Source organism: Hylobates moloch, unplaced genomic scaffold (genome assembly GCF_009828535.3).
Source record: "Hylobates moloch isolate HMO894 unplaced genomic scaffold, HMol_V3 SCAFFOLD_20, whole genome shotgun sequence".
In the NCBI taxonomy this organism is placed as follows: Eukaryota; Metazoa; Chordata; class Mammalia; order Primates; family Hylobatidae; genus Hylobates; species Hylobates moloch.
In genome coordinates, this window is record NW_026652295.1 from 41,313,649 (window position 1) to 41,341,632 (window position 27,984).

Genomic DNA, 27,984 nt, shown 5'->3' on the forward strand with positions numbered 1-27,984 from the left:
ATCACCTGAGGTTGGGAGTTTGAGACCAGCCTGACCAACATGGTGAAACCTTGGGCTCACTCTGATCCTACAGATACAAAAAAAATTAGCCGGGCGTGGTAGTGCATGCCTGTAATCCCAGCTACTCGGGAGGCTGAGGCAGGAGAATCGCTTGAACCCAGGAGGTGGAGTTCGCAGTGAGCCAAGATCGTGCCATTGCACTCCAGCCTGGGCAACAAGAGCAAAACTCCATCTCAAAAAAAAAAAGAAAGAATAGCAAGGACAACAAGCACCCCCATTCCCGGCCCTGGACTTTGTCCATGTGTTAACGGTGGAGGGTGTCCACGTTCTTGGCATCTTGAACAAACACTTGGACAAAATGCACAAACAAATCAAGGAAGGAATGAAGGGTTTTATTGAAAATGAGCCAGGTGCAGTGGCTCATGCCTGTAATCCCAGCACTTTGGGAGGCTGAGGCAGGCAGATCATGAGGTCAGGAGATTGAGACCATCTTGGCTAACATGGTGAAACCCCATCTCTACTAAAAATACAAAAAAATTAGCCAGGCGTGGTGGTGGGCACCTGTAGTCCCAGCTACTCTGGAGGCTGAGGCAGGAGAATGGTGTGAACCCAGGAGGTGGAGGTTGCAGTGAGCCAAGATTGTGCCACTGCACTCCAGCCTGGGCGACAGGGCGAGACTCCATCTCAAAAAAAAAAAAAAAGACAATGAAAGTACACTCCACAGCCTGGGAGCGAGAATGAGCACAGGGGCTCAAAGGCCCTGTTAACAAAATTTTTGTGAGTTTAAATAAACCCTCTACTTGGGGAATGCCCTATGTAAATGAAGAAGATGAAGTAAAGTTAAAATTGCAAAGTTATTAACGATGTATGCCCTAAGGAGAGGATATTTCCTGTTATAGCTGAAGTGTGAATTGGCCTTAGGTTACCTGCCCCCAGACCCTATTTTGCTGCCTCATCTGCCCCCTGAGATGTGATCCCCATAAATCTTTATGGGAGGCAGAGGGACGGATGGTCTTTTTTCTGTAACTGCTTCATGCTGGCTTGGGGGATGGTCCCCACCTATTAGGGATCATGGAACTCTCACCCTGCTCTGTCTAGTGGAGGCAGGGTAGCTTTTTGATGGCCAGGGGTGGTGTCATCACCTGGAACTGGCTGGAACCTTTGTTGCATGATAGCTGAAGCTTGATGGTCTCTAGGCAAGAAGAAATGAATTTGGTTAAAACATTTAATGGGAACTGCAGGGGGTGGATACCTATGCTGTTAGAAATGTTTGTTATATCGACCAGGCGCAGTGACTTACACCTGTAATCCCAGCACTTTGGGAGGCTGAGGCGGGCGGATCACGAGGTCAGGAGTTCCAGATCAGCCTGGCCAACATAGTGAAACCCTGTCTCTACTAAATAGAAAAAAATTAGCTGGGCGGGGTGGCGCAAGCCTGTAATCCTAGCTACTCAGGAGGCTGAGGCAGGAGAATTGCTTGAACCTGGGAGGTGGAGGTTGCAGTGAGCTGAGATTGAGCCACTCCACTCCAGTCTGGGGGCGAGGGAGTGAGATTCCGTCTCAGAAAAAAAAAAAAGAAAGGTTTGTCATAGAGATTTGCGGGAGAAAAAAACAAAACCTGGTCTGTTTTAGAATCTATGTGTTTCCTTAAAGTCCTAGCATGAGCGACTCCATTTTGGTTTGGTTTGTTGAGGCCTAGTGCATGAGCCTAGTCCAAAACAGTGGCCTCCCATAATTTTGCTTAAAAAATTCCCCCTTTTTGGTTAGGCTGTCATTTAAGTGAGAGTGTGACCAAGCCTTAGGGCCTTAGCGCCACTCTCAGTTACCATCATTTTGGGTTTCCTATCTCAGCACATCATTTATAGCTTACGGTGTCCTTATGGTGGCACATTTTTTTAGCTCCTGTTATTCCAGTTGAAGAGAGACCATTTGACATTCTAGAGATAGCTGCATGCAAGCATTTAAAACCTTTGAGAGAATACAGCGCACCAGGGAGACTATTATTATGACTATTGGGAGGATGATACCAAGAGTTTGGAGTATGCTCCTTACCCAGGTTCCCCATAAACCAAACCACCTAAAATCACATAGATCAAAGAATGAGCTAGATAGAGTTTACTCATGGCCGGGCGTGGTGGCTCACGTCTGTAATCCCAGCACTTTGGGAGGCCGAGGCGGGCAGATCACCTGAGGTTGGGAGTTTGAGACCAGCCTGAGCAACATGGAGAAACCCCATCTCTACTAAAAATACAAAATTAGCCAGGCGTGGTGGTGCATGCCTGTAGTCCCAGCTACTCGGGAGGCTGAGGCAGGAGAATTGCTTGAACCCGGGAGGCAGAGGTTGCAGTGAGCCGAGATCGTGCCATTGCACTCCAGCCTGGGCAACAAGAGCAAAATTCCGTCTCAAAAAAAAAAAAAAGTTTACTCACTTGGCTAAGCAGTCTCTTTGTTAATCCCCTACCACTAAATTTCTATAGTCTTCATGTGATGTATTTCTCCATAGGCCACAAGTGCCAGCAGCTGCACAGATACTTCTCTGTTTAGCCAATTGTATCATAACTTTCACAAGAGAATTAAAAGTCTATTGTATAACTGTAGCCTTTACAGTAGAATTTGCTGTGGAACCCATCATGAGGGATACTTTTTTTTTTTTTTTTTTGAGACGAAGTTTCGCTCTTGTTGCCCAGGCTGGAGTGCAATGGCACCATCTTGGCTCACTGCAACCTCTCCCTCCTGGGTTCAAGTGATTCTCATGCCTCAGCCTCCCGAGTAGCTGGGATTACAGGTGCCAACACCACGCCCAGCTAATTTTTATGTATATATTTTTTAGTAGAGACGAGGTTTCACCACATTGGCTAGGCTGGTCTCAACCTCCTGACTTCAGGTGATCCGCCTGCCTCGACCTCCCAAAGTGCTGGGATTACAGGCGTGAGCACCGTGCCCAGCCCCATTAAAGTTTTTTACCTGCACTGGGCCTTCATTTTTTATCTATTAAAGTATAAAGTTATCCATGTATAAGGTTGGCTTCAAACTACTTCACAAATAAAAGTACATCCCATTAGTGCACATAACAGATGCCTTTTCCACTTTTATTGTTCATAGAGGCACAAGCAAGAACAAATATTCAAAGATAAGAGTTTTATGACAGTAGAAGTCTTAATCTGTGAATTTGGGAAAAGCTTATTCACATCAAAGATGCCATCCTCGGCCAGGCGCGGTGGCTCATGTCTGTGCTCCCAGCACTTTGGGAGGCTGAGGCGGGCGGATCACCTGAGGTCAGGAGTTAGATAACAGCTTGGCCAACATGGTGAAACCCCGTCTCTACTAAAAATATAAAAATTAGCCGGGTGTGGTGACGAGCACCTGTATGCTCGGGAGGCTGAGGTAGGAGAATCGCTATTATAAAAAGTAGAGGTTCCTCTTCAAAGACTTTCCTCCCCATCTAATTAGGAATAAATAGTAACTTCTCTTAGAAGCAAAATTTATTCAAAGACCTGTGGTAACATTGTTAAATATCTGCTAGCCATAATAAAGAAATCAATGTACTTTATGTTCTTAGCTCCCACAATTTAGCCTAAATATTTGCCCTGGCATGCTTATACTGGTCCAAGCAAACATTAGGTGATAGCCTGTTCCTCATCCTTATTTGAAGGTGTTTTTACCTTTCTCAGCATTCCACAAGTTACTTCCTCCTTCCTTTGTTCTCCTCTGCCTTTGCCTCTTTTAAAAGTTCTAAGTTGCTAGCCAATTGGGAAAAATACAAAATGTGATGTCCCGTTCCAGCCAGTGGAAACCGGACACGGCAGTAGGGTGGACGCGTCAGGTTATAAATGACCCTGTCTCCTTTGTTCAGTGTACTCTCATGGCAAAACTGCTGGCGAGGGTACCCTTTCTGCAGAAAGTAAAAATGGCCTTGCTGAGGAAATTGAATTTATGTTCAAGTGCTATTTCTTTACAGCACCGGGGAACAAGCATTTCTTTTTTATTTATTTATTTATTTTTTTATTTTTTTGAGATGGAGTCTCGCTCTGTCACCCAGGCTGGAGTGCAGTGGCGCAATCTCGGCTCACTGCAAGCTCCGCCTCCCGGGTTCACGCATTCTCCTGCCTCAGCCTCTCCAAGTAGCTGGGACTACAGGTGCCCGCCACCATGCCCAGCTAATTTTTTGTATTTTTTAGTAGAGACGGGGTTTCACCGTGGTCTTGGTCTCGATCTCCTGACCTCGTGATCCGCCCGCCTCGGCCTCCCAAAGTGCTGGGATTACAAGCGTGAGCCACCGCACCCGGCCTAGTAAAGTTATACTTAAGTGGACTTGAAAATTGCTTAGACGTATTTACTTAATTACTTAAGCCCTTTTTTTTTTTTTTTTTTTTGAGACAAGAGTCTTGCTCCGTCGCCCAGGCTGGAGTGCAGTGGCGCGACCTCGGCTCACTGCAACCTCCACCTCCTGAGTTCAAGCAATTCTCCTGCCTCAGTCTCCCGAGTAGTTGGGATTACCGGTGCCCACCACAACGCCCGGCTAATTTTTGTATTTTTAGTAGAGACAGGGTTTCGCCATGTTGGTCAGGCTGGTCTCGAATTCCCTAGCTCGTGATCCACCTCAGCCTCCCAAAGTACTGGGATTACAGGCGTGAGCCACTGCGCCTGGCTGAGCCCTCTTTTACTTATAAGTCAATTTGGTAGACACAACATATAGCAGTAAGTGTACATGTAAGTAAATACATCTAGACATGTATACGCACACATAAACGATGACCTGGAACGTTAGCCACGAGATAGCAGTACAAGCTTGAAGGTTTTACTTTGCCGTAGCGGATAATCCAAGGAAGGCTGTGAACCAAACTTTTGGGTAAAGCAGTCTCCATGGCAGTTTTATTTATGTTTATATTTATTTATTTTTTGAGACAGAGTTTCTCTCGTTGCCCAGGCTGGAGTGCAATGGCGCAATCTTGGTTCATCGCAACCTCTGCCTCCCAGATTCAAGTGATTCTCCTGCCTCAGCCTCTCAAATAGCTGGGATTACAGGCATGCACCACCATGCCTGGCTAATTTTGTATTTTTAGTAGAGATGGGGTTTCTCCGTGTTGGTCAGGCTAGTCTTGAACTCTCGACCTCAGGTGGTCCTCCTGCCTCAGCCTCCCAAAGTGTTGGGATTACAGGTGTGAGCCACTGTGCCTGGCCAAAGTAGTTTGATTGATTGATTTTTGTTTTGAGACGGAGTCTTGCTCTGTTGCCCAGGCTGGAGTGCAGTGGCGCAATCTTAGCTCACTGCAACCTCTGCCACCTGGGTTCAAGCGATTCTCCTGGCTCAGCCTCCCAAGTAGCTGGGATTGTGGGCACGTGCCATCATGCCTGGCTAATTTTTGTATTTTTAGTAGAGACAGGGTTTTAGCATCTTGGCCAGGCTGAGCTTGAACTCCTGACCACGTGATCCACCTGTCTTGGCTTCGCAAAGTTCTGGACAGTTTGATTTTTAAAGGCTAAACCTCCCCAGGCTCCAAGGAGCACTGGGGACAAACAGTACCAAAGGAGAGCATCAACCGTTAACCAGGCCCCCTGCTCAGAACAGTAGCACAGACCGGGCGCCATGGCTCACGCCTGTAATCCCAGCACTTTGGGAGGCCGAGGCGGGCGGATCACGAGGTCAGGAGATCGAGACCATCCTGGCTAACATTGTGAAACCCCATCTCTACTAAAAATACAAAAAAATTAGCCGTGTGTGGTGGCGAGCGCCTGTAGTCCCAGCTACTCGGGAGGCTGAGGCAGGAGAATGGCGTGAACCCAGGAGGTGGAGCTTGCAGTGAGCCGAGATCGCGCCACTGCACTCTAGCCTGGGCGACAGAGCGAGACTCCGTCTCAAAAAAAAGAAGAAAGAACAGTAGCACAAAAGCCTGGATGCATGCAATGGCATCCCACTTTCCCATTAGACAGTAAACTTCAGATTCTAAACAATTTGGGGGCCAAGCAGCATAGCAACTGTGAGAAAATTCTAAGGAGAGTGTTTTTTTTGTTTGTTTTTGAGATGGAGTCTAGCTCTGTCAGGCTGGAGTGCAGTGGCGCAGTCTCGGCTCATTGCAACCTCTGCCTTCCGGGTTCAAGCGATTCTCCTGCCTCAGCCTCCTGAGTAGGTGGGACTACAGGCGCGTGCCACCACACCTGGCTAATTTTTGTATTTTTAGTAGAGTCGGGGTTTCACCATGTTAGCCAGGATGGTCTCGATCTCCTGACCTCGTGATCCGCCTGCCTCAGCCTCCCAAAGTGCTGGGATGACAGGTGTGAGCCACTGCACCCAGCCCAGGAGGGTTTAATACTAGACTTCAAAACCCCGGCCAAGGGCATCCCCTTTGGCGAGTTTGAGGTCCCAAGGAGCAGGACCAACAGAGCGTCCCACTAGGGGGTCCAATCTTAGAGCTCCAGACGTCTCTGGTGTTACTTAGATGGGCACTGGTGTCACTTTGCTTGCGTTCCCTCCAGAACCTGCTATGAACTAAGTGTAGTAAGAGCTGGATGCGGGTGGGCCCTTTTGTTCTGTAGCCAGTAGAGTTTGATAAGGGAAGAACTTAGCATAAGAAAAGGTTTAAATCCCCTGAAACAAGTGCGAGTTTGCTCGGAGCTGCACTGCAGGTAGGATTCAGGTACCAAGTGAGGAAATGTTTAAAAAAAAAAAAAATTACTATGCAGAGTTGGAGCGAGGAGAAGGCTGAACCAGAGGTCGGAGATGCAAGATCCGAAACCGCTCTACACAACACGGAAAAAAAAAAAAAAAAAAAAAAAAAGTCCTTACCCCTTCAGGGCAGGGCGATTATTCCCATTTGTTCCTAGGCCTTAAGGCAATACTGGGGACTGACCCCAGCCAATTGGCCTCAATTTCCAAGGTGCTGCTAGGAAATAGCCGCTCTAAGACTGAAAAAGAAAGAGGAAAAAAAATAAGACCCAGATTCCTTAAGCGAACCGGGCAGTGGCAGTTAGGTTTCTCCACATGGAAACCCCTAGTTTCACTGGCTATGACCAGAAACCTGCAGTTGCAGGCCGGGTGCGGTGGCTCACACCTGTCATCCCAGCACTTTGGGAGGCCGAGGCGGGTGGATCATGAGGTCAGGAGTTTGAGACCAGCCTGACCAACATGGTGAAACCCTGCCTCTTCTAAAAATACAAAAATTAGCCATGCGTGGTGGCGCGCACCTGTAATCCCAGCTACTCAGGAGGCTGAGGCAGGAGAATTGCTTGAATCTGGGAGGCAGAGGTTGCAGTGAGCTGAGATTGAGCCACGGCACTCCGGCCTGGCGACAGAGTGAGACTCTGTCTCAAAAAAAGACAAAAAGAAAAAAACAAAAAAACCTGCAGTTGCTTCCATGTTTAGGTGCTGCCCACCACGGGTCCCAAGTTGGAAAGGAAGGAGGAGAGAGAGAGAGAGGGGCAGAGAGAGAGAAGCGCGAGAGCGCCCCTGTAATTGAGCAGAAAGGAAAGGGAGAAAAATGAATCCCAAACTTTGGGCTTACCTCTTTCTGCTGGCTGGCTCGCCAAAATATGTTAACAGTAGAGGGTGTCCAGGTTCTTGGCATCTTGAACAAACGATTGGACAAAATGCACAAACAAAGCAAGAAAGGAATGAAGGATTTTATTGAAAATGAAAGTACACTCCACAGTGTGGGAGTGAGCATGAGCATAGGGGCTCAAACGCCCTGTTACAGAGTTTTTGTGAGTTTAAATACCCTCTACTTGTGGTACGCTCTATGTAAATGAAGAGGATGAAGTAAAGTTACAGTTACAAAGTTATTAATGGCGGGCATATGCCCTATGGAGAGGATATTTCCCATTATAACTGAAGTGTGAATTGGCCTTATCTTCCCTTTCTCTAGACCCTATTTTCCTGCCTCCTGTGAAAGCAGAGGGATTTTTTTTGTTTTTTGTTTTTTGAGACGGAGTCTTGCTGTGTTGCCCAGGCTGGAGTACAGTGGTGCGCTCTGCTCACTGCAACTTCCACCTTCCCGGGTTCAAGCGATTCTCCTGGCTCAGCCTCCCAAGTAGCTAGGACTACAGGCGGGTGTCACCATGGCCCGGCTAATTTTTCCGTATTTTTAGTAGAGACGTGTTAGCCAGGTTTCACCGTGTTACCCAGGATGGGCTCGAACTCCGGACCTCAGGTGATTCACTGGCCTTGGCCTCCCAAAGGGTGAGATTACAGGCGTGAGCCACCGCGCCTGGCCAGGAGAGGGTCTCTAGAAGGGTTCTTAGTGGTCCAGAAATTGGAAGCAAGGCCCAACTTACACCTTAGGAGGCTCAGGGAAAAGCCTGATGGTCACCTACACGACAGAGGCACATCGGCTTCCAGGTGGGCGGGGAGCATTCTTCCAGCCCGGCTCCGCCCGTGGGCTTCGGTGGACAGACAAGCTTTACCTCCAGAGACTCCCCGTCTTCCTTGCGCTGGCTGACTAGACCTACACACTTCAGCTGCACATTCTTTGTTTAGATATGCTGATGCCTGCCTTCGCTGGGAACGGTCCAGTCCTGCCCGCCTGACGCTCAGCTCTGTGGATCTCAGGGGATGGAGTGGCAATCTCATTGCTCCCGCCTCTCCTGGCCCCTCTCGCCTTCTCCTCGAGACCCAGGTTAAGTGGGCAGAGGGCTCCGAGGGTCCCCTCCCGCCGTGGGATTGCTCAGAGGGCTGGGTCCGCAGGCTGGCTAAAAGGACCTAGCCCAGGATTGGGAGGCAGCGCCCTCCCCGCAGCTGGACAGACTCCAAAGCTGGACGCGCCCAAGGCCCAGCAGGGGCGTGTCCGTGCGCTCACCTGCCATTGGCCAGGTGGGGCCGTCGGCTGCCAGCAGTGCTTGTGCTTTAAGTGCGGAGCGGGTGGCTGCGGAGCCAGGCGCTGCGCAGGATGGTGGACAGCGTGTACCGGACCCGCTCCCTGGGGGTGGCAGCCGAAGGGCTCCCCGACCAGTATGCGGACGGGGAGGCGGCGCGCGTGTGGCAGCTGTACATCGGGGACACCCGCAGCCGCACCGCCGAATACAAGGCATGGCTGCTCGGGCTGCTGCGCCAGCACGGCTGCCAGCGGGTGCTCGACGTGGCCTGTGGCACCGGGTGAGCCCAGGCCGGGGCCGGGGGCGTTGCATGAGATCGGGGTCTGGCTCAGCCTGTACCGCGTGGCCGCAGAACCACAGGGCCGGGCACGTCAGGGCGGCCTTTGCCAGCCTGGAACGGGTGGGACACGAGGGCCAGGAGTAGGTACCTGCCCGGCAGAACAGGCACTGCGAGTGCCCCTTGAGGCCAGGGGTCCGGGTAGCGGTGCGCAGGGAGAGGCCCCGGAGAAGGGAGACTGAGTGTGAGTGAGGGTGTGGGCAGAAAAAGTGAGCGTTCCTGAGGCTTTGGAGCCAGAGCCACAGACTGCAAATATTCCTCCTGTGATGGCCTTGGGCAGTGTTAACAGTTAACATTGCTCAACATTCGCATCTGCCAAGTCCAGTGCTAGGAGCTTTTGATAAATCAGTTTTTCAAACCGTCACAAAGCCCCATGAAGTTAAGCAGTGATATTCTCTCATTTACTACTGGGGAAGTAAGGCCTCAGCAAAGTAAAAGTCCCTCATACATCATCCAGTGAAAAGGAGCTAACAGGCCCGGGGCCCGGGTTGGTTAAGGTCTGTCCTGTGCTCTTTCTTTTCTTTCTTTTTTTTTTTTTGAGACGGAGTCGTGCCCTGTCGCCCAGGCTGGAGTGCAGTGGTTCCATCTCGGCTCACTGCAAGCTCCGCCTCCTGAGTTCACGCCATTCTCTTGCCTCAGCCTCCCGAGTAGCTGGGACTAACTACAGGCGCCCGCCACCACGCCCGGCTAATTTTTTGTATTTTTAGTAGAGACGGGGTTTCGCCGTGTTAGCTAGGATAGTCTTGATCTCCTGACCTCGTGATCCGCCCTCCTCGGCCTCCCAAAGTGCTGGGATTACAGGCATGAGCCACCGCGCCCGGACTTGTCCTGTGCTCTAAACCACCATGTTCTACTGCCTTTTGTGTACACGTATTTTAACTTCGAGGAGCCTCAGCTTGTCTGTCTCTCAAATGGGAATGACACTATTTACTTCTCAGGATTGCCATGAGAATTAATGCATATTTGTAGAGTGCCTGGATCTGAAGAGGTGCTTTTAAAAAAAAAGTTGCCTTGTGGTGATAGGAAACAGCTTTGTGAGGTCAGTGGAGAGGGCCTGGGGAGAGGAGGCAGAGGAATGGACTCTGAGAAGTGGACACAAAAGTGGTGCAGGGTCTCCTCCTGGCCCTCCCAGGCTCCCCTGACTGCCTCTCTCTGCCTCTCCTCGCTGGCCCTACTCAGGGTGGACTCTATTATGCTGGTGGAAGAGGGCTTCAGTGTGACGAGTGTGGATGCCAGTGACAAGATGCTGAAGTATGCGCTTAAGGAGCGCTGGAACCGGCGGCACGAGCCCGCCTTCGACAAGTGGGGTATGCAGGTCCAGCCAGGTACCCCCCAGCCCAGTCACCAGGAACACTGTTCATTCTGCCTGGGGCTCCTTTAAGTGGGGGCGGGGGTGGAGTGTTGTGTTTTCCTCGGGGAGACAGAAAAATTACTGTCATTTCTCTGAAAAGCAAGTCTTAAGCTCCAGAATGAGACACCGGGTGTGAAGAGCTGGTTTTAACTGTGTTTGTGGCATCTTGTCCCTCCCCTCAAAGAAAAACCCATAAGCACAGAGCCCTCCTTCCCAACCAGGGTTCCTTCTCCCTTGATCCCTTTTCTCCTCCCCCTAACTGAACAGGGAGCTTGTGTGTCTTAAGAAGAAACCCAGGCAGGACTGCACTTGGTGGAGGTGGCTGCTACTGGTACCATCGTGCCTCCCTGATTCCTCTTTCCTTTCCTGACCCTCAGTCATCGAAGAAGCCAACTGGATGACTCTGGACAAAGATGTGCCCCAGTCAGCAGAGGGTGGCTTTGATGCTGTCATCTGCCTTGGAAACAGTTTCGCTCACTTGCCAGACTGCAAAGGTGAGAGAGAGTGTGGCTTTGGGCATGGCCTCCGCCTTGAGGCCCCCTTCCACATACTTCTGGGCACCTGCTCTCCTGCCAAAGCAGACTCTCTGCCTTGGCTCTGGCACCCCTGAGGAGGGGAGAGATGGGAGGGAGACTGGTGCTGGGGGCCCTGAGCAGATGGAGCCTTTCTGCCCCTGCCTGGAGCTCAGGGGACCAGAGTGAGCACCGGCTGGCGCTGAAAAACATAGCGAGCATGGTGCGGGCAGGGGGCCTGCTGGTCATTGATCATCGCAACTACGACCACATCCTCAGCACAGGCTGTGCACCCCCAGGGAAGAACATCTACTATAAGGTGGGGCCCTCTGGGGTGGGGGTGGGGTGGAGGGAGGGTCCAGTGGCCCCAAGGTGGGTTACAGAGGCTAACGAAGGTTGCCCCACCATCTACAGAGTGACTTGACCAAGGACGTCACAACATCAGTGCTGACAGTGAACAACAAGGCCCACATGGTGACCCTGGACTATACAGTGCAGGTGCCGGGGGCTGGCCAGGATGGCTCTCCTGGCTTGAGGTACCACTTGGCTCAGTGGGGGTGAGGTGGTAGTTGGGGGTGCTGAGGTCACCAGTCCTCATGGTTGCTGGGGGCTCTGTTACAGTAAGTTCCGGCTCTCCTACTATCCACACTGTCTGGCATCCTTCACGAAGTTGCTCCAAGCAGCCTTCGGGGGCAAGTGCCAGCACAGCGTCCTGGGTGACTTCAAGCCTTACAAGCCAGGCCAAGCCTACGTTCCCTGCTACTTCATCCATGTGCTCAAGAGGACAGACTGAGTGTGGCCTCAGCTCCCACAAGCCTCCACCCAGGCACTGCTAGGTTGTGTCTGGAAGATGGGGACCAGCAGCCCCACACCAGGGCCAACCTCTAGAGCAGACTACAGCTGGGGTGCAGGGATGTGGGTTCCACAGATGGAAGGGTAAACAATATAGTCTTTTTCAGTTCCTGCATGCCTAGTGTTTATGTCAGAAGGATCAGGCTCCCATGATGCCCACCACCCCACCCTCTCCCGGGGCTTACTCCTCCCACAACCCTGCTCTTTCTCACTCTAACCTTTCATGCCACAACACCAGTAGGGGGCGGGACACACTTTATTTTCAGCCACAGAACTAGCCCTCTCAGGGCCCAATCCCCAGAACCCAAGGCCCTGGCCCTCCTCCTGAGCAGACAGGCCTTTCTCTTAGAGCCGGCCTGGAAGGAGGGGCAAGTAGGCAGGAGATGTCTCTTGAGCTGTTGCTGCTGTCTCAATGCCACTTTGCACCCCGGGATCTCCTGGAGGGAGGTGGCCTCCAGGTGGGTTGGCAGCAGCCTGAGGAGGAGCCCTTCCCTCCCAGATCTCTCTGTGGGCTATCGAGGTACCTGCAGCCATGCTGAGCGGGGTCCCAGACCCTGGGGGGCTCCTAGCAGGCAGCAAACTTGCGCTGGATGCGCTTGTACCGGAGCAGCTCCTGCTCACTGACTGAGGGTTGCAGCCGGGCGGCAGCCTGCAGCAAATCCTCCATGGTGAGCATCAGTGCTGAGCTCCCTGGCTCCAGCCCTGGAGATGACAAGGTGGGGAGGCTGTGGTCTGTGCCCAGGCAGGGGAGAGCCCTGGGAAGGTGCCTTCCCGCTTAGGGTCTCCTAGATGTCAATGATCTTCCCTCTGGAATCCAGGACTAGGTTTGTCTCCCACTAGTTTTTTTTTCCCTTAAACATTTTTTTTAGAGTTTGGGTCTCTCTGTGTTGCCCAGGCTGGCCTCAACCTGCTGGCCTCAAGTGATCCTCCCACCTCAGCCTCTCAAGTAGCTGGGACTCAGGTGCACCCAGCTCCCCACTAGCTTTTTGGTTGACCTCTCAGGCCGGCAAGTGGCTCACCTTCCTCCAGGTCATGAACCCTGCGTTTGAGGGCAGCTGTCATGGCATCAGAGCAGAGAGAGTAGAGGTCCGCACCCGTCAGCTGGGGAGGGCAGCAATCTAGCACGTTTACCAGGCTCACAGATGGCTCTAGCTTGAATCTGTTGTGGGATACGGGAAGAAACAGTTGGCATCACCTCCTCCCTCGAAAGCCAGTGCTGACCAGCTCATCCTGCATGTTGCACACATCCCCTAAGCATCCCAAGGCCCAAGCCCTTCGCAGTCTTCCTCTAACAGAGCATACTTGCGTGTGATGGCACTTAGAACACGTAGCTGGGAGGCCCGGTCCTCGTTTGCCCCCACAAACACCAGCTTGTCAAATCTTTAGGGAGATAGGCAGGTATAAGTTTCAGGGAGCTCAGCTATGAGGAGTGAAGGAGGCACAGAATGAGGGTGGAGATGAACAGTACAAGGGGCCCACCTGCCAGGCCGCAGAAGGGCAGGGTCCAGGAGATCTGGTCTGTTGGTGGCTCCGATCACAAACACATCCTGAGTGCTATGCAGCCCATCTAGCTCGGAAAGGAGCTGAGACACCACCCTGGAGAGAAGGGAGCAAGGGCAAGAGTCCTTAGTGTCCCCCTTAGACTCTGCCCCTGCCTGTGGTACCTCTCCTTACAGGCAGTCTCAACAGGGCCCTCCACCCAGCTGTGCCCAGTGTGCCCCACCAGGTAGGCCCCCATTCTCCTCAGTGGCCCCTGCCCAATTTCATGGCCCCTTTCAGCTTCCATTATATTATTTCAGAATGGAAACAGCAGGAACTTCTATCTCTGGACTCTGAAGACTGCTGTGAGCTTTCTCATATCCTTCCCACCCTGGACCCCTCAGCTTCCATTCCACTCAGACCCCTACCTGTCCATCACTCCTCCAGAATCTCCACTTCGCCCCCGGCTTGGGGCCAAAGAGTCCAGTTCATCAAAGAAGATAATGCATGGAGCTGCAGCCCTGGCCCTGGCAAACACTGAAGAGAGAGAGGGACCCACAGGAGGGCGAAGCTCAGCTTGTTGGGGGTTGAAGTTAGGCGAGAGCAGGGAGGGAAACTGGGGTCTGACAATACAGCACTGGCACCCCAGGTACTAGACCCAGCTGGGCAGGAACCTGACTTGTAGAAAGAAGGATTAGGAATGACCATGAGTAGCCTGGGAGTAGGGGGTGGCTTGGGGGCCATCAGGGTTTGGGAAGCATGGGATGCCCTGCCCCTCCCTGCTCACTCACCTTCCCGCACATTCTCCTCACTTTGGCCCACATACATGTTAATGAGCTCTGGCCCCTTCACGCTGAGTGAGAGGATGTGAGAAGGTGAGACCCGTCAGATGCACATACACACAATTGACCTCTTGGGCAGCCCCTCCTGCTCCCCAGCCTGCTGTAGCCCCTGATCCACCCGCCATCCCTTCCGGGCCCCCTGGCCACCTGAGGAAGGTAAGGCTGCACTCAGTGGCTACTGCCTTGGCCAGAAGGGTCTTGCCGGTGCCAGGGGGCCCATGAAGCAGAAGGCCTGAGCGTCTCAGGCCCAGGCTCAGTAGCTCAGGGTGCTCCAGGGGGAGCTGAATGGTCTCCAGGATCTCCTTCTTCACCTCTTGCAGCCCACCCACATCATGCCAGGACACTGAGGGGATCTAGGAGACGGAAAGTGCACAGTTGGGATATGCTCTTGGAGGGGCTCCTGTCCCACCTCCAAGGACTTGGTCTCCACCTTGGGGGCTCCGACGGCCTGGGAGTGAGCTGTCTGCAGTTGCTCCAGTGCCTGCCCAAAGTCCTCAGCCAGGAGAGGAAAGCCGGCAGCACACAGCTCCCCCTCATCCTCCTCAGTCAAGCCACCTGCCAAACTGCAAAGAGGAACACAGGGAGGCCTCCTCCCCATCAGCCTCCCATTCCCTTCTCCCTTCCTCACCACCCACCCATCTACATCCATTTCCTCTTTCCGCCTTTCCTGTGCCCAAGTCCTCTTACCCTGAGTTCTTGATCCTGGTGCAGGCTGCCCGGCTGCTGTGGGTCAGAAGGGCATAGAGATCCCCTACCACAAAGCCCTAGGGAACCACAGGAAAGGACACATGAGCAGGGCACAGTAGGCAGGAACCTTCAGGGACCGTCCCCCAGCTGGAGCAGAGACCCTCGGTTGATGCCTTAGGTTTTTTTTTTTTTGAGACAGTTTTGTTTGCTCTTGTTGCTCAGGCTGGAGTGCAATGGCGTGATCCTGGCTCACCGCAACCTCCACCCGGATTCAAGCGATTATCCCACCTCAGCCTCCCGAGTAGCTGGGATTATAGGCATGCACCACCACACCTGGCTAGTTTTGTATTTTTAGTAGACACAGGGTTTCTCCACATTGGCCAGGCTGGTCTCAAACTCCTGACCTTAGGTGATCCGCCCACCTCGGCCTCCCAAAGTGCTGGGATCACAGGCGTGAGCCACGGCGCCCAGGCTGGGTTTTCTACTCTCACTCACAAGGCAACAGGACTGAGTTCTTGTAACAAAAGCCAGGGACCTCCTAGGGAGGGCCAGTACTCTCCCTTGATACTCACTGCACACCGCCGTGCTAGCTGTGCCAAGTTCACCTCCTGGCCCAGGGGAAGGTGGGCAGTGAGGGCCCGCAGGATGCTGAGCCGCTGCCCCTCTGACAGAGCAGGCACCTCGAGCTCATGAGGAAATGCTGTCTGCACATCAGCAGGCAGGACCTGGGCCTGGCTTGTGGTGGCCACAACCATGAGGGGAGGGCAGCTGTAGACAGAGGAGTGGGCACTGAGGGTGAGAATGTGGCTGGCAGCTCTTGTGCACTGCCTTGTCCCAAAGTCGGCACAGAAGGGCAGGGAAGTGAGGTGGGTGCTAAAATGGGGTAGGGAGGTGAGCACCTACCCCAGTTCCTAGATGGGGGAACTGTGTTTCCCCCATCACATTGAGGGCAGAGGCTTTTTCTTTAACTGAGTGTTCCCCAAGAAATGCTAGACCAGACTCCTCCCTCTGGATCCCTCTAAGACACTGAGCTCAGGGCTGTCTAGAGGGCAGCCAAATGGATGGGAGATGACTGAGAAGCCACTGAGGGGTGAGAGAAGGGAGGACTGAAAGGCTGAAAAGTAGGAGGGCTGGCCCCCCACACCCGGTTTTTTTTTTTTAGGACTGAGTCTTGCTCTTGTCGCCCAGGCTGGAGTGCAATGGTGCGATTTTGGCTCACTGCAACCTCCGCCTCCTGGGCTCAAGCGATTCTCCTGCCTCAGCCTCCCAAGTAGCTTGGATTACAGGCGCCCGCCACCACACCCAGCTAATTTTTGTATTTTTAGTAGAGACAGGGATTCACCATGTTGGCCAGACTGGTCTTGAACTCCTGACCTCAGGTGATCCACCTGCCTTGGCCTCCCAAAGTGCTGGAATTACAAGTGTGAGCCACCGCGCCCAGCTGGCCCCCCCACGCTTTGACAGGCCCAGCTCTGTGTAAGTACCTGTTGAGGGGGTCCTCATCGAGGAGGAGGTGACGCAGCACAGCCACCACACGGGCATCTTCACCCAGCCCATCACGGCCCCGGCCCAGAAGGTCCACAGCTGTGAGCAACAGGACTGCAGGCCGGCAACGGCGGGCCCGGGAGAAGATGGCCTGCAGTTTTGTCTCCACAGCCCCACTACTGTCTGCGCAGAGGCTGGAGCAAGGCACCTGGGGAGGGGATCCCAATGGGTCTGTGAGCAAGGGGCAAGCATGACAAGGGCAGGAGAATCAGGGGAGAAGGAGTTGGAAGATGTGGGCCATCTTTTTCTCTGGAGGGCAGGGATGGGGAAGGTACCCTGGCCAAGTCCTACCTCTTTTTTACCCTATCCCATTCCCTGGACTGTCCACCAGTATCTTGCAACTCCCTCCTCCTTGAAAGTACCTCTCCATAGCTGAGCATCATGGGAATATGCCTGACCCACTGGGCTGAAGTGTTAGGGCCTGTGAGTAGACAGAGGAGGGAGGGGAGAGGAAGCAGCAGAGAGGGAGAACATGAGCTGGGGAGGGGAAGTAGCTGGGGTTCTACTCTCCAGAGACCCTCACCTTCAGTAAGTGGAGCCCAAGGTGACTACAGGCAGCAGCAACTACTGTGGTCTTCCCACAGCCTGGGGGGCCCCGTAGAAGGACACTGCTAGTTCCTGTCAGCAGGGCACCCCTGCAACCAGAGAACAGACATTTGTCTCCTTCATTTTGCCCAAACTTTAGAGTCCCCAGTAAAACAGGGTCCCTTGGATCTAGAAAGCAGATACCCTGTTTTTCTCTCCTTGAGCCTCCCCGACCCCAAGCCAGGGCTGTCCCCATGTAGTGAGGCTGTGTCTCCCACACCACTTGTGGTGCCCTGGCCGGGGCATCCAGCATATCCAACAGCCAAAGACTAATTCATTCCCTCTGGCATTGCTGTGCTGCCAATAACACCTCAACTGTTATGACTGGTCTGAACGGTATTGAGAGACATTGCGGTGGCATTGAGGTGGGGATCTGCGTCCACACCTGGGCCACTGGTATGAGGAGTTGTGTCCTTCAGGGCCAGGGCAGTAAAGCACAGGATGGCCAATGAGCTCCCCAAGGGGAAGGGCAGTCTCAGAAACAGATGCCCCTGCTGGAGATTATTCCTCCAGAGCCAACCCTGGAGGACAGAGGTTATCCCAGGAAAGGAGCCTGGGAATTGGCTTACAGAAAGGAGTGGGCTGGTGGCCTGGTGTAGGACATAACTGGTTTGAGGAAGGTCCTCCCAGTCCCACTCTGGCCAGTTCATTAGGAACTACCCATCTGGCTGCTGCTCCTCCAGGGATGTTCTAAGCAGGCTTTTCTCACACCCTGGGGTGATGACCTCACTCACCCTGGCTGGAGGCGAGGCTTCAGGACAGCACAGAGTTCAGACACCAAGGCCTCCAGGCCTGGAGGAGACAAACTGCTCCAGAGAGTGGATTCCTCTGAATGGAGCCATGGAACAGGGCTCAGGGTGGAACCCACCTGTGAAAGGTAGGAAAAAGCTTTCGTTTCTAAAAATCGTTTCTACCCCCTGCGCTGGTCTACACCCATCCTTGGGGGCCTCACCATGTACAAGGAGGTATGGGTGGTGTCGGCCAAGTAGGCGCTGGCTGGCCCATCTGGAGCTTCCCCAACTGTTTTCTTCACTTTAAAAAACATTTCCCGCCACCTGCAGGAAAAAGGCCCAATGAACCCCAGATCCAAAGTCCAAAAACCCCCTCCTCAAGGACAAAGTTTCTCAATCACAGAGGACAAACAAGAGCACCACAAGTGCGTGTCCCAGTCATGGTGGGGAAAAGGAATGCAGATGGTCTTTCTCATCTTCCTGACAGACCATACACACCTTGAGGGCAAGAGCTATGCCTGTCCCTCTGCATCCCCCATGACAGCCATGAGAGCTCTGAGGGGGTGTGTTTCTCCAGGCATGTGGCCTACCCACCCACACCAATGGGAGAAGCCACTGCTGCACTAAGCAATGGATCATCTGATTACTTCTACTGGCTTCAGTCTCCCCCTCAAATACACAGCCATCCAGGCCCCAAAAACCCCAGGGGGAAGGGTTCCTTGGCTCTTACTCAATAATCCACAAAATCTCATTGCAGGCGGAGTCCTTAATAATGCCATCTGATGAATAATGGTTCTGTATTCTGGCTGCACATTAGAATTATCTGTGTAACTTTAAAAACTAAACATTTCTCACATATTATATGATTCCATTCAGTAGATCAGCAGTTGCCATTGGCTAGCAGGGAAGCTACAGGGAATGACTGCTAATGGGTGCAGAGTTTCTTTTTGAGATGTTGAAAATGTTCTGGAATTAAACAGTGATGTTGGTTGTACAACCTTATGAATAAAAAAATTGAATTGTATACTTTAAAAGTATGGTTTTATGGTGTGTGAATTTTATCTGTTTTTAAAATTAACCTTTCTCCTTCCTTTGTGAAGGAAAAAAAGCACAGGCTCCAGCCTCACCCTGATTCTGCTCCAATAGATCTGGGGTGGGGCTTAGGCACCTGTATTTTTTGAAAGCTTCCCCAGCAATTCTGATGCATAACCAGGGCTGCGCAGTAGTTGGCGAGTGTCATAGTGAGTTAGGGTTATTCAACCTACTAACGGGGAAGAGGATGGGTAGCAGGAACAGCTACTAACCCAATTTTCCAGATAACGAAATCATGAACTACTTCCCTCTTTAATCCTCAGGCAGCAAGGCAATGACAGAGCCAGGCTATAACCTAGTCCTCTTTACGGTCCAATCAGGCTGCAAATTCCTCTGCTCACACTGCCCCACAGTCTCAAAGCTGCTCTCTCTAGTAGCAAAGGGGTGTGAGAGTGCAGCAAGGTGGAGGGGGAAGCATACCAGGTTAGTATTATGAAACTCTTCTAAGTACTACAGTAAACCTAGAACATCAGGAAGCCTGAATCTGCCTATAATTAATTATAAATAGGTGACAGTGAGCCTCTAACCTAGGATCTCGATCAAGCTCAACAGCTGAGTCATGGTGTGTATGACTCACCATGGAAGCCCTGCATAGGAATGAGATGGGGGACAGCACTGTGGCGTAGGAAGAGACCACCTTCTTCAGTGGAGGGTGGTTGGACCACCTCAGTGAATAGAAAGGCCAGAGCTCTGGAACCTATATGGACACTGCTAAGGAACACTGAGCTGTGCTCCAGCCAGCCAGATAGGTGATAGTGGAGCTGGCTCCCATGCAGCCTGGTTTGGGGAAGTGGAGCACCAGGGAAAGGATGAAGAGGTTATACCAACAGTGGAATTCCTTTCCAGGGCTCATAGGAACTTCTGCAGGGCTTCCCTTCTCAAGCCCAGTGCAGCTTAAAACACTCATCTGTATCTGTCCTTGGACCCATTGGGCCACTCACTCCAACCCTGCTTTCCTTGGGGGGAAAAGAACTATGTGCTCAGCACTCAGGAGGAAAGCAGGGTTCTACAGAGTTGAGACAATAGAAGTTCAGGAACAGAACTGGCTTGCCAGCCTGTCTCATGAGGTACTAGTGCCTATTTTCCTTTGAGAGTACAAAGAGTGGGCATTCTTTTTTTTTTTTGAGATGGAGTCTCGCTCTGTCGCCCAGGCTGGAGTGCAGTGGCGCAGTCTCGGCTCACTGCAAGCTCTGCCTCCCCGGTTCACGCCATTCTCCTGCCTCAGCCTCTCCGAGTAGCTGGGACTACAGGTGCCCGCCACCACGCCCGGCTAATTTTTTTGTATTTTTAGTAGAGACGGGGTTTCACTGTGGTCTCGATCTCCTGACCTCGTGATCCGCCCGCCTCGGCCTCCCAAAGTGCTGGGATTACAGGCTTGAGCCACCGCGCCTGGCTCAAAGAGTGGGCATTCTGTAGTTTTCCTACTGAAAGCTAGCTCAAAGAGGTTTGCTAAATTTATGATAGGAGAGAGAGGTGGGAAGTGACTGCTAAGTGCCAGCCTGGCATTTTCCACCAGACTCATGGACTTAATCTGGAAAACCTTGAAGAGGTGACATGGAGCCTAAATGGGGTTCCACAGGGCACCACCACCCTGAGATTGGGGGTACTGAGCACTGGCCAGAACCAAGCACTGGATATTGACCAGGGATGAATTAGGCACTCCAGACAAGGACTCCCTCTCCTGGCAGAGGACCCAGGCTGGCTATGCCACAGACCTTGGACATGAAGGCTCTTATGCATGAGTTAGTGCATCTATCAGCTGTGCTCTCCTTCTAGTAAATTGCTACAGGAAATGAGTTCAGAATACAGGGAATGCTGGGATACAGGGCTATACATTTTCCTCCCTACACATAAGGCTAAAGCAGTGTCTCAATTCTTTGCCTCACCATTTTACATGGAACCTCTGTGGTCAGAGTCAACAGGAGGAGAAAAGCTGGATTCTTTATTTTGGGTTCTTGGCTCGGTTATGCTCTATTTCTCATTCTCTGTTGACAGGACAGGGTAGCCCTCTCAAAAACAATAGAAATCCCTGGCGGCGGGGGGGTGGGGGCGGGGTGGCTCACGCCTGTAATCCCAGCACTTTGGGAGAACGAGGCGGGCGGATCACAAGGTCAGGAGATCAAGACCATCCTGGTTAATACGGTGAAACCCCGTCTCTACTAAAAATACAAAAAATTAGCCAGGCGTGGTGGCGGGCACCTATAGTTCCAGCTACTTGGGAGGCTGAGGCAGGAGAATGGCGTGAACCCAGGAGGCGGAGCTTGCAGTGAGCCGAGATTGCGCCACTGCACTCCAGCCTGGGTGACAGAGCAAGACTCTGTCTCAAAAAAAAAAAAGAAAAAAAAATAGAAATCCCTCTTTCCCGTTTTCAGAGATAGGATTGAGAAGTAGCTTGTGCACACTCCATAGTTAAGGCAGAAATCAGAGCCTGTATATCCTTACGTTGAGATATGGATGGTATGGCCCAAGTCTTGGTCCAAACAACACCAAGGCTGAGAATGGAAAGGAAGGAATCCCATCTTGGTCTAGGCCATTAAACTCTTTAAAAAAAATTTTTTTTTTAATTTTACCTATTTATTTATTTTTTGAGATGGAGTCTTGCTGTGTCACCCAGGCTGGAGAGCAGTGACACGATCTGGGCTCACTGCAACCTCTGCCTCCCAGGTTCAAGTGATTCTCCTACCTCAGCCTCCTGAGTAGCTGGGATTACAGACGCCCACCATCACACCCAGCTAATTTTTGTATTTTTAGTAGAGACAGCGTTTCACCATATTGGCCAGGCTGGTCTTGAACTCCTGACCTCAAGTGATCTGCCCACCTCAGCCTCCCAAAGTGCTGGGATTACAGGCTTGAGCCACCACACCTGGCCTAAACTCTTCTTAGTGCTTTGCTTTACATAGGGCCACCAGTCAGTTTGAGGATAAACACCTCCCAAAGCCAGCAGGGAGTGGTTCTTTCAGTTTGCTTGTTTTTTGAGACAGTGTCTAGCTATATTGCCCAGCCTCCCGAGTAGCTGGGATTATAAGTATGCACCACCATGCCTGACTGGTTCTTAACCTTTCTTCAGTCATACACTTGTTTGGGAACTGAAGGACAGGTGAATTTTCTCTCCAAAAAAATGTACACAGGCTGGGGGTGAGTGGTGCACACCTGTAATCTCAGCACTTTGGGAGGCCAAGGCAGGCAGATCACTTGAGCTCAAGAGTTCGAGACCAGCCTGGTCAACATGGCGAAACCCTATCTCTACTAAAAATACAAAAACCAATAGCTGGGCGTGGTGATGTGAACCTGTAGTCCCAGCTACTGGGGCAGAGGCAGTGATGAGGTGGGAGGATCACTTGAGCCATGGAGGTAGAGGCTGCAGTGAGCTGTGTTTGCACCACTAAACTCTAGCCTGGGTAACAGAGCAAGATCCTGTTACACACACACACACACACACAGTACATAACAACGAAATCCTCTTGGGCACAAATTACACATGATTTGCAGGGAGGGGATTGTAGAACTCATGCACCCAGGTTACAAATCCCAGCTATAGGATAGAAGGCAGCTGCATACCTGGGCAGTTTCTCTGGACTTCCTTCCAGGATCTCTATTTGCCCCATTGTTGGCACACATAGAACATCCCCTTCCTGGACTACCCTGCAACACAGCAGTGGCCCTGGTCAGGTCACAATGGGAGTAATGAGCATGTGTTCATTACCACATGCCCACCCCCGACATGCAGACTTCTTCTTGAGTCTACTGCCCACCCAGAGATCCCACGCAGTTCTCCAAGGAACAAGTCAGTCTTAGGATGAGCTAGGGGAAATGGTGGAGAGACTAGAAAGGGGGATCAGAGACAGATGAGTGGCAGAGCAGGATCCTGGCTCTTTTGGAGCCCTCTTTAATCACAGGTGTCTCTGTTTGGAATGTCCAAATTAACCTCATGGTTCAGATTTCTCTTCTGCGGTCTCCCTGATATACCAAGAGGTGCCTACCACAATATGTCTAAAATGTGGTTTTGTTGTTTTTGTTTTTTTTTTTTTTTGAGACAGAGTCTCGCTCTGTCGCCCAGGCTGGAGTGCAGTGGTGTGATCTCGGCTCACTGCAAGCTCCGCCTCCCAGGTTCACACCATTCTCCTGCCTCAGCCTCCCAAGTAGCTGGGACTACAGGCGCCTGCCACCACATTCGGCTAATTTTTTTTTTTGTATTTTTAGTAGAGACAGGGTTTCACCGTGTTAGCCAGGATGCTCTCGATCTCCCTGACCTCATGATCCACCCACTTCAGCCTCCCAAAGTGCTGGGATTACAGACGTGAGCCACAGCGCCCAGCCACAAATGTGGCTTCTTTTAACCAGGGCCTCAGGGGTACCTGGTTCTAAGGCATGGGATAGGAGGAATGTGATGAGGGTGAGAAGCTATCCTCCTTAAAAGGTTAGGTAGCTAACCTGGGTATCTTAAAGTGCTGGTAAAGAACACCGTCATAATTTCCATTAGTGCTATAGTGGGGAGAAGACACAATTTCGATGTGTAACTCTCTGGCAAACGGAGGCCCAGGCAGCAATGAGCAGCTTCCTTTGTCTTCAGGGGCGATGGAGCCTTCCAAGTACCTCTATTAGAGAAATAACCACCACGTTATAACCTTCTCCTAAGGGGGCAGGCTCTAACCTGTCTCTCAGCAGCCAACATGTCTATTTCCATCCTGTCTTTCCCATAACCACAAGGCTTGTGGAAGGTGGGGCCTGAGGTAGCAGACCTGAAAACCTCTCCCTCTAATGGGTACCAGGAAGAGAATATCACCTCCTATCCCGACTCTGGCTCCAAAAAATTTTCTCGGTAAAGATAACCTTTCTGTGACACCTTCAACTTGGCCCGGAGCCAGTGAAATGGTAAAGACATTTATTCCCACAAGACCTATGAGTGACACCAGGCATCCACAGGGATTAACATTAAGTGGTCATTAGTGAGGAAACTGAATTCAGGCTGCGGGAAAAGCTGAAAGGGTTGGTTCAGTCGTTAGTTAGTTCAATGAGCTCTACTCTTGAGTACTCCAGTAGTTTTTCCTCCATTCAAGAGGAAACCTACATCCACTCCCTTTCACATGTATCTCACATGTATCTCTACCTGACATCCCAAAGTATTAACTGGCTACTCTAGTATTGCCCAGTAGAACTCTCTACAATGGAATAGTCTATATCTGCATGTGCTATTGAGCACTTGAAATGTGGCTAAAAAGATAAAAACAAAACAAAAACAAAGAAATGTAGCTAAAGCAACTAAAAAACATGATTTAGGTTTTGTTTTTGGTTTTTGAGACTTAGTTTCACTTCGTCGCCCATGATGAAGTGCAGTGGCACAGTCTCGGCTCATTGCAACCTCTGCCTCCTGGGTTCAAATGATTCTCCTTGTGCCTCAGCCTCCTGAGTAGCTGGGACTATAGGCGTGCGCATGGCTAATTTTTGTGGGTTTTTTTTTTTTCTTGAGATGGAGTCTCGCTTGTCACCCAAGCTGGAGTGCAGTGGCACGATCTCGGCTCACTGCAAGCTCCGCCTCCCGGGTTCAAGGGATTCTCCTGCCTCAGCCTCCAGAGTAGCTGGGACGACAGGCATGTGCCACCACACCTGGCTAATTTTTTTTTTTTTTGTATTTTTAGTAGAGATGGGGTTTCACCGTGTTAGCCAGGATGGTCTCAATCTCCTGATCTTGTGATCCGCCTGCCTTGGCCTCCCAAAGTGCTGGGATTTAATTTTTGTATTTTTTAAAATAGAGATGGGATTTTGCCATGTTGGCCAGGCTTACTTTATTTAGTTTTAACTAATTTAAATTTAAAAAGCCACAAAGTGGCTGGTGGCTTCCATATTGGACAGCACCATCTAAACCATATGTCTAGGTCCTTAATTAAACACTATACTGTATTTGTCCCCCTAAACACAACTTCCATTTTTTTTCTTTTTTTGAGACAGAGTCTAGCTCTGTCACCCAGGCTGGAGTGCAGTGGTGTGATCTGGGTTCACTGCAACTGCCACCTCCCAGGTTCAAGCGATTGTCCTGCTTCAGCCTCCCCAGTTGTTGGGTTTACTGGTATGCACCACCATACTGGGCTGATTTTTGTATTTTTAGTAGAGATGAGGTTTCACCATGCTGGCCAAGCTGGTCTCAAACTCCTGACCTCAAGTGATCTGCCTGGCTCAGCCTCCCAAAGTGCTGGGATTACAGGCGTGAGCCACTGCGCCTGGCCTTCTTTTTTTTTTTTTTTAACACTATGAAGGTTTATTTGTCACTCTTATGTCTGTTATGGTGAACTGATGCCTCTTTACTCAGTAACCCATGGAAATGGAACAACTATTATCTGTTCTACAACTTTCTTCTTGAAGTAAAGGCAGAAACCAAAAACTTCCCTTGGATGTATTTAATAAAATATTAAAATTAAACACCAGGCACCAAAGATAATAAAGACTCCTTTCCTTCAAGGTATTTACAATATATAATTGGGGATTAGACAGATTATGTATGTAATCATAACAAGATAGAATAAAATAAATGCCATAAAAAAGATAGAAAATGCTATAGGAGGAAGTTCTAAATTCGTGGCTGTGAGATCATGAAAGGCTTTGTGACAAAGGTGTCATCTTTAGATGGCTCTTGAGGGAAAGGAGGGTAGAATTTTAACAGATGAGGCTAGAATAATAGGAAACAATTTGAAGTCAAGGATAAGCATGAGCAAAAGCACAGAGACGTCATCCTCCATATTATAAAGCACAATACTGAATACATTGTAGCAATTCAATAAACTAATTAAATTGAGTAGATTAACATACACATCTGAAACCTCACCTTTTTTTTTTTTACACAGAATTTCGCTCTGTTGTCCAGGCTGGAGTGCAGTGGTGTGATCTGGGCTCACTGCAACCTCCACCTCCCAGGTTCAAACAATTCTCCTGCCTCAGCCTCCCAAGTAGCTGGGATTACAGGCATGCACCACCACACCCAAACCTCACCTTTCACCTGAATAGATGAAAGCCTTTCGTATGACCCACTACATTATGGAGGCTTATATTTTGATTACAGAAAATGGATCAATAGGCCGGGTGCCGTGGCTCACACCTGTAATCCCAACACTTCGGGTGGATCACCTGAGGTCAGGAGTTCAAGACCAGCCTGACCGATATGGTGAAACCTTGTCTCTACTAAAAATTACAAAAATTAGCCGGGCATCGTGGCACGAGCCAGTAGTCCCGGCTACTTAGGAGGCTGATACAGGAGAAGAGTTGAAGGAGTGAGTGGGTTACCACATCCAGCCTGGTGACAGGCAAGATCCATCTCAAAAAAAAAGGGCCGGGCGCAGTGGCTCACGCTTGTAATCCCAGCACTTTGGGAGGCCGAGGCGGGAGGATGACAAGGTCAGGAGATCGAGACCACGGTGAAACCCCGTCTCTACTAAAAATACAAAAAAAAAAATTAGCCGGGCGTGGTGGCGGGCGCCTGTAGTCCCAGCTACTTGGAGAGGCTGAGGCAGGAGAATGGCGTGAACCCGGGAGGCAGAGCTTGCAGTGAGCCGAGATTGCGCCACTGCACTCCAGCCTGCTCAAAAAAAAAAAAAAAAAAAAAAAAAAAAAAAAAAGAGTAATGAGGTAAGAAACTTATTTTTTTTTTTTTTTTTTTTTTTTAGAGTTTCACTCTTATTGCCTAGGCTGGAGTGCAATGGTGCGATCTCGGCTCACCGCAACCTCCACCTCCCAGGTTCAAGCGATTCTCCTGCCTCAGCCTCCCAAGTAGCTGGGATTAGAGGCATGCGCCACCACGCCTGGCTAATTTTACATTTTTTAGTAGAGACAGGGTTTCTCCATGTTAGGCTGGTCTCGAACTCCCGACCCCAAGTGATCCGCTCGCCTCGGCCTCCCAAAGTGCTGGGATTACAGGCGTGAGTCACTGCGCCCGGCTAGAAACATTATGTTCAAAGTCCGGGATAATATGGAGCACGAGTCCTAAATCTTCCAATTTACCTAAGACAGAGAAGAGGGTATAAGGAAGAGGAAACACTCCTGACCTCAGTCCTTTATCCTACCTGAATTCTGAGCTCTCCCATTTCCAGGGGGTCACAGCCAAGATTAAAAGCCAAAGTGGCAGGGACGAGCGCCAGTCCGTCAGCGAGGGGCTCTCCCAGCTGCCCAGAGCCGGGTCCCAGTCTATCAGAGAGGTCCCAGCGAGGTTCGAGGACCTCCACCTTGGCCAAGTGCGGCTGTGAAGTGTTCGATGACTCTCTGGCCCGGGCCACCCACACCCATTCGCCCTGGAAGAGGCCAAGGCCACGGAGACAGCTCCGGCTCACCCCTAGTGAATCTCCAGTCCCTCCCAGAACTCCCTGGAGTCGCCGGACTGTGCCAGAAACCGCAAAGGAGGACACCACGGGCGGGGGTGGGGGCCGACTGCTGTCCCCAGACTCTGGGCACAGTCTGGCCCGCCCGCGGAGCTCAGTCACAGCCAGCCGCGTCCCTGGGCCCAGCAGCCCTTGCAACGCCGGCCGCGTCTCCAGCACCCGCGGTCCGGGCACTGGGAGGGTCTCTCCGCGCCTCACCAGCAGCGGCCCGACTCGCGGTCCGAGCCCAGGCCCCAGCGAGGTGCCAAGCAGTGCCCAACCTAGCGCCGGGGGCCGCCGCACCGGCCGCGCCCGCACCCAGGCCCCGGAGCCCAGTGCCAGGAGCCGCAGCAGCGCGCGGCTAACCAGTAGCTGCGGGGGCCCGGGACCCTGCTCTTCGGTGCCCGCGTCCGGCCCCTCCAGGGCTGCCACCAGCAGGGCTGGCCCTGCCGGGCTCTCCCCTGCAGGCCTCAGGGCCAGCACCAGGCCCAGCCTCGCCGCCGGCCACGGGCCCCCGGGTGGCAGCAGCACTGCCAACGGGGGTGTCTCGGTCGGAAAGGGCTCCAGGACCCGCAAGACAGCCAGCGCCATGGTGACAGCAGACCAACGAGGAGGGTGAAGGAGCACGGCTTCGGGAGCCAGCGAGCCAGACGACTAGTGTGCGCGAGTGCAGCTTCCGCTTCCGTCAGGGGAGGCCGGAGGAGAAGGGGAGGGGCGTCGGGTGCCGCGAACTTGCTCTGAGGGGGTTAGCTGCGCCTCGGATTGATCTGCGTCGTGCCTCGACAGGCAGTAACCTTCATCGCTGTGGTTGCGTAGCGTTTACGCAT

At 51.8% G+C, this 27,984-nt stretch overlaps 2 protein-coding genes across 5 annotated transcripts; one reads left to right on the plus strand and one right to left on the minus strand.

The window, feature by feature from the left end:
• The first annotated feature begins 8,622 nt into the window (after positions 1–8,622).
• Positions 8,623–11,851, plus strand: GNMT (glycine N-methyltransferase). 2 transcript variants are annotated; one of them, XM_032141664.2, is made up of 6 exons: positions 8,623–9,085; positions 10,322–10,449; positions 10,871–10,987; positions 11,182–11,324; positions 11,420–11,541; positions 11,627–11,851. In XM_032141664.2, exons 1-6 carry the CDS (start codon positions 8,880–8,882, stop codon positions 11,796–11,798), a joined length of 888 nt encoding a protein of 295 aa, XP_031997555.1. In that variant the 5' UTR covers positions 8,623–8,879; the 3' UTR covers positions 11,799–11,851. The 2 variants fall into 2 exon arrangements, with proteins under 2 accessions (XP_031997555.1, XP_031997552.1); XM_032141661.2 differs by having other exon boundaries at positions 8,968–10,449.
• A 218-nt stretch (positions 11,852–12,069) lies between these two features.
• Positions 12,070–27,972, minus strand: PEX6 (peroxisomal biogenesis factor 6). 3 transcript variants are annotated; one of them, XM_058432556.1, is made up of 18 exons: positions 26,867–27,969; positions 23,250–23,413; positions 22,377–22,460; positions 17,948–18,050; positions 17,730–17,863; positions 16,934–17,045; positions 16,350–16,558; positions 15,438–15,633; positions 14,866–14,942; positions 14,609–14,741; positions 14,326–14,531; positions 14,128–14,189; positions 13,765–13,873; positions 13,337–13,453; positions 13,160–13,237; positions 12,877–13,016; positions 12,382–12,559; positions 12,070–12,294 (listed from the first exon to the last, which is right to left on the minus strand). In XM_058432556.1, the coding sequence occupies exons 1-17, from the start codon at positions 27,746–27,748 to the stop codon at positions 12,423–12,425; spliced, it is 2,943 nt and encodes a 980-aa protein (XP_058288539.1). In that variant the 5' UTR covers positions 27,749–27,969; the 3' UTR covers positions 12,070–12,294; positions 12,382–12,422. The 3 variants fall into 3 exon arrangements, 2 of the variants coding, with proteins under 2 accessions (XP_058288539.1, XP_058288540.1); XR_009211365.1 differs by lacking the exon at positions 12,070–12,294 and having other exon boundaries at positions 12,547–12,559; positions 13,164–13,237; positions 26,867–27,972; XM_058432557.1 differs by lacking the exon at positions 23,250–23,413 and having other exon boundaries at positions 12,071–12,559; positions 26,867–27,004.
• Positions 27,973–27,984: the final 12 nt, after the last annotated feature.